The sequence below is a fragment of the Trachymyrmex cornetzi genome, unplaced genomic scaffold (genome assembly GCF_001594075.2).
Source record: "Trachymyrmex cornetzi isolate Tcor2-1 unplaced genomic scaffold, Tcor1.1 scaffold92, whole genome shotgun sequence".
Lineage (NCBI taxonomy): Eukaryota > Metazoa > Arthropoda > Insecta > Hymenoptera > Formicidae > Trachymyrmex > Trachymyrmex cornetzi.
The window spans coordinates 2,374,277-2,376,229 of NW_017300267.1; the positions used below are offsets into that span (position 1 = coordinate 2,374,277).

Genomic DNA, 1,953 nt, shown 5'->3' on the forward strand with positions numbered 1-1,953 from the left:
TAGCTGTAAACAGTATTTTGCGATGTAGCAATTGAAGCGAAAATTTCTTGAGCTGTAACATAACTATGATAAATATTGTTACGATACTGTTTCTGAGAAAGTATTAACTTTGTTTTTTACCTCTCCTTTTGTCTCTTTCCCGATTGCACAGTTTAAAAGATCATGCACTATATTGCTCGTCTTCTTCATCTACACAATAAACTTATAATAGAAATATTTCATAAAATATTTGAGATTTTATGTACTGATAAAAATATTTTGATTAAAATGATATGATTAAAATGCGATCTTATCATATTCATTATCCTACCTCAATTAATATCCTTGTAATTCTATTGGTGAGAAGAAAGATGGGATAAATCAGAAATATCATCCAGATGATGGTGATAATAAACTTCCAATAATTGAAGATCTCAACAGAAATCAACAGAGGCAAAAGAAGATTGGAACCATCATATATGAGTGTCAGTAAGAAAAAAACGATACCGAATAGTACTGGTAGTGAATAGAAACTCGACACATCTTCAGAGATTTCACAGAGATGACAATGCACATCTCGCAGTTGTAACAATTGATAAACGGTCGAACTGTTGACTACGACACGACGCGTTTGATAGGGAGACTGCAATCGAAGATCAGGTGTATTGGTTCTGATGAGGCTTTGTATTACTCGATTCACATCACTGAAATCTGTCTGAATGACCGTCACCAACAAGAAGTACTGTATCAGTAGCCAATTCACGAAAATTGTCAGCACATCTTCTATCGCCCATAAGATTTTACCCATTTGGAAGATATCAAGAAACAGGAGGAGTGTCAGCAGACAAATGTTCAAGATGCAAGCGATTATCATAGTGTAAAAGACACGCTGTCGTCGTAGCGGATAATATAGATCATACATACGATCTATCTCATGCTCGATGATGATTAATCGATTGGCGATCCGCACCAAAGACTTCTGATTGATACAGTAGCTAATCAAAATCACGCAGATCACTAGTGCACCAAGTACAGTTTGTAGAACCGAGAAGCCTACAGTAAAATTCGTCTTGATCCCGTAACTCAAATTAAGTTTGAATTGTATAAACATATAGTTCGCGGCTATCATTAAGCTACTCAGCACAACATTGTAAACGATTCCTAATTTGGAATGTTGAAATGTGTATGACGTTCTCTTTTTGTATATGACGATTCGGTGAGCGAATGTAGCGAGACCGATAAGCTTGTAGAACATTATCAGTATTCTGAACGTCCAAAATAAATCTTGATGTAGCCCTGATTTTACTTTGTTCACTTTCTGTTCATTATTTTTTTCCACAAAAGAATTTTCTTCATTTATATTTTCAAAGAAATTGAAGGTTTTATTGACATTCATGAAAGTTGAATTCTTTATCGAAGACATTTTTCTAATAATTTTTATGAAATCTTTTTCGATAATGTTTGAATTCTACATTAATATCTACTTCTTCTCTTCATTAGGTCTTATCAATTTATCCATGTTGCCTTGTGTTTCATGATTTATAAATATTTTCTTTAGGAAAATTCCTATTCAATTCTTCTTAAAAGTTTTTTTTCAAAACATTTGTATATATAAAGACCTTGTTTAATTTGTATACTTTAAATCTTCTTACTAAAACGTTTCACGTATACATTATTATAAATTGATAATTTAAGAGGCGTCCGTTTTATTTTATTGACACCTGTCGTTCCAATTGCTCTGAATCCAAATTAATTACGACCGTTTAAACATCCTATACAACTAATTGTGAGTTCGGTAAAAATTCACGTGTATTCTAATTGACGTTGCTCTTTATAATTCTTACGAAGTAGCACTGAGCATGTAGCGATGCTTCCGCAAATACTTTCTCGCAAGCATCACATATGCAAAACATTATTAAATATTAAATTTGCGAAACGCGTGATAAGGAAGTCAATAATTTAGCTCTGTTTCAG

The 1,953-nt window shown here is 32.9% G+C and overlaps 1 protein-coding gene across 1 annotated transcript; it reads right to left on the reverse strand.

Moving 5' to 3' along the window:
• Positions 1 to 301: 301 nt before the first annotated feature.
• LOC108769528 (uncharacterized) lies at positions 302 to 1,234 on the reverse strand. The gene has a single exon (XM_018520548.1). It carries the CDS (start codon positions 1,232 to 1,234, stop codon positions 302 to 304), a length of 933 nt encoding a protein of 310 aa, XP_018376050.1.
• Positions 1,235 to 1,953: the final 719 nt, after the last annotated feature.

What these genes read in the sequence shown, in the direction of transcription:
- LOC108769528 (XM_018520548.1), bottom strand. Translation starts at nt 1,234, where the DNA reads ATGTTCTACAAGCTTATCGGTCTCGCTACATTCGCTCACCGAATCGTC.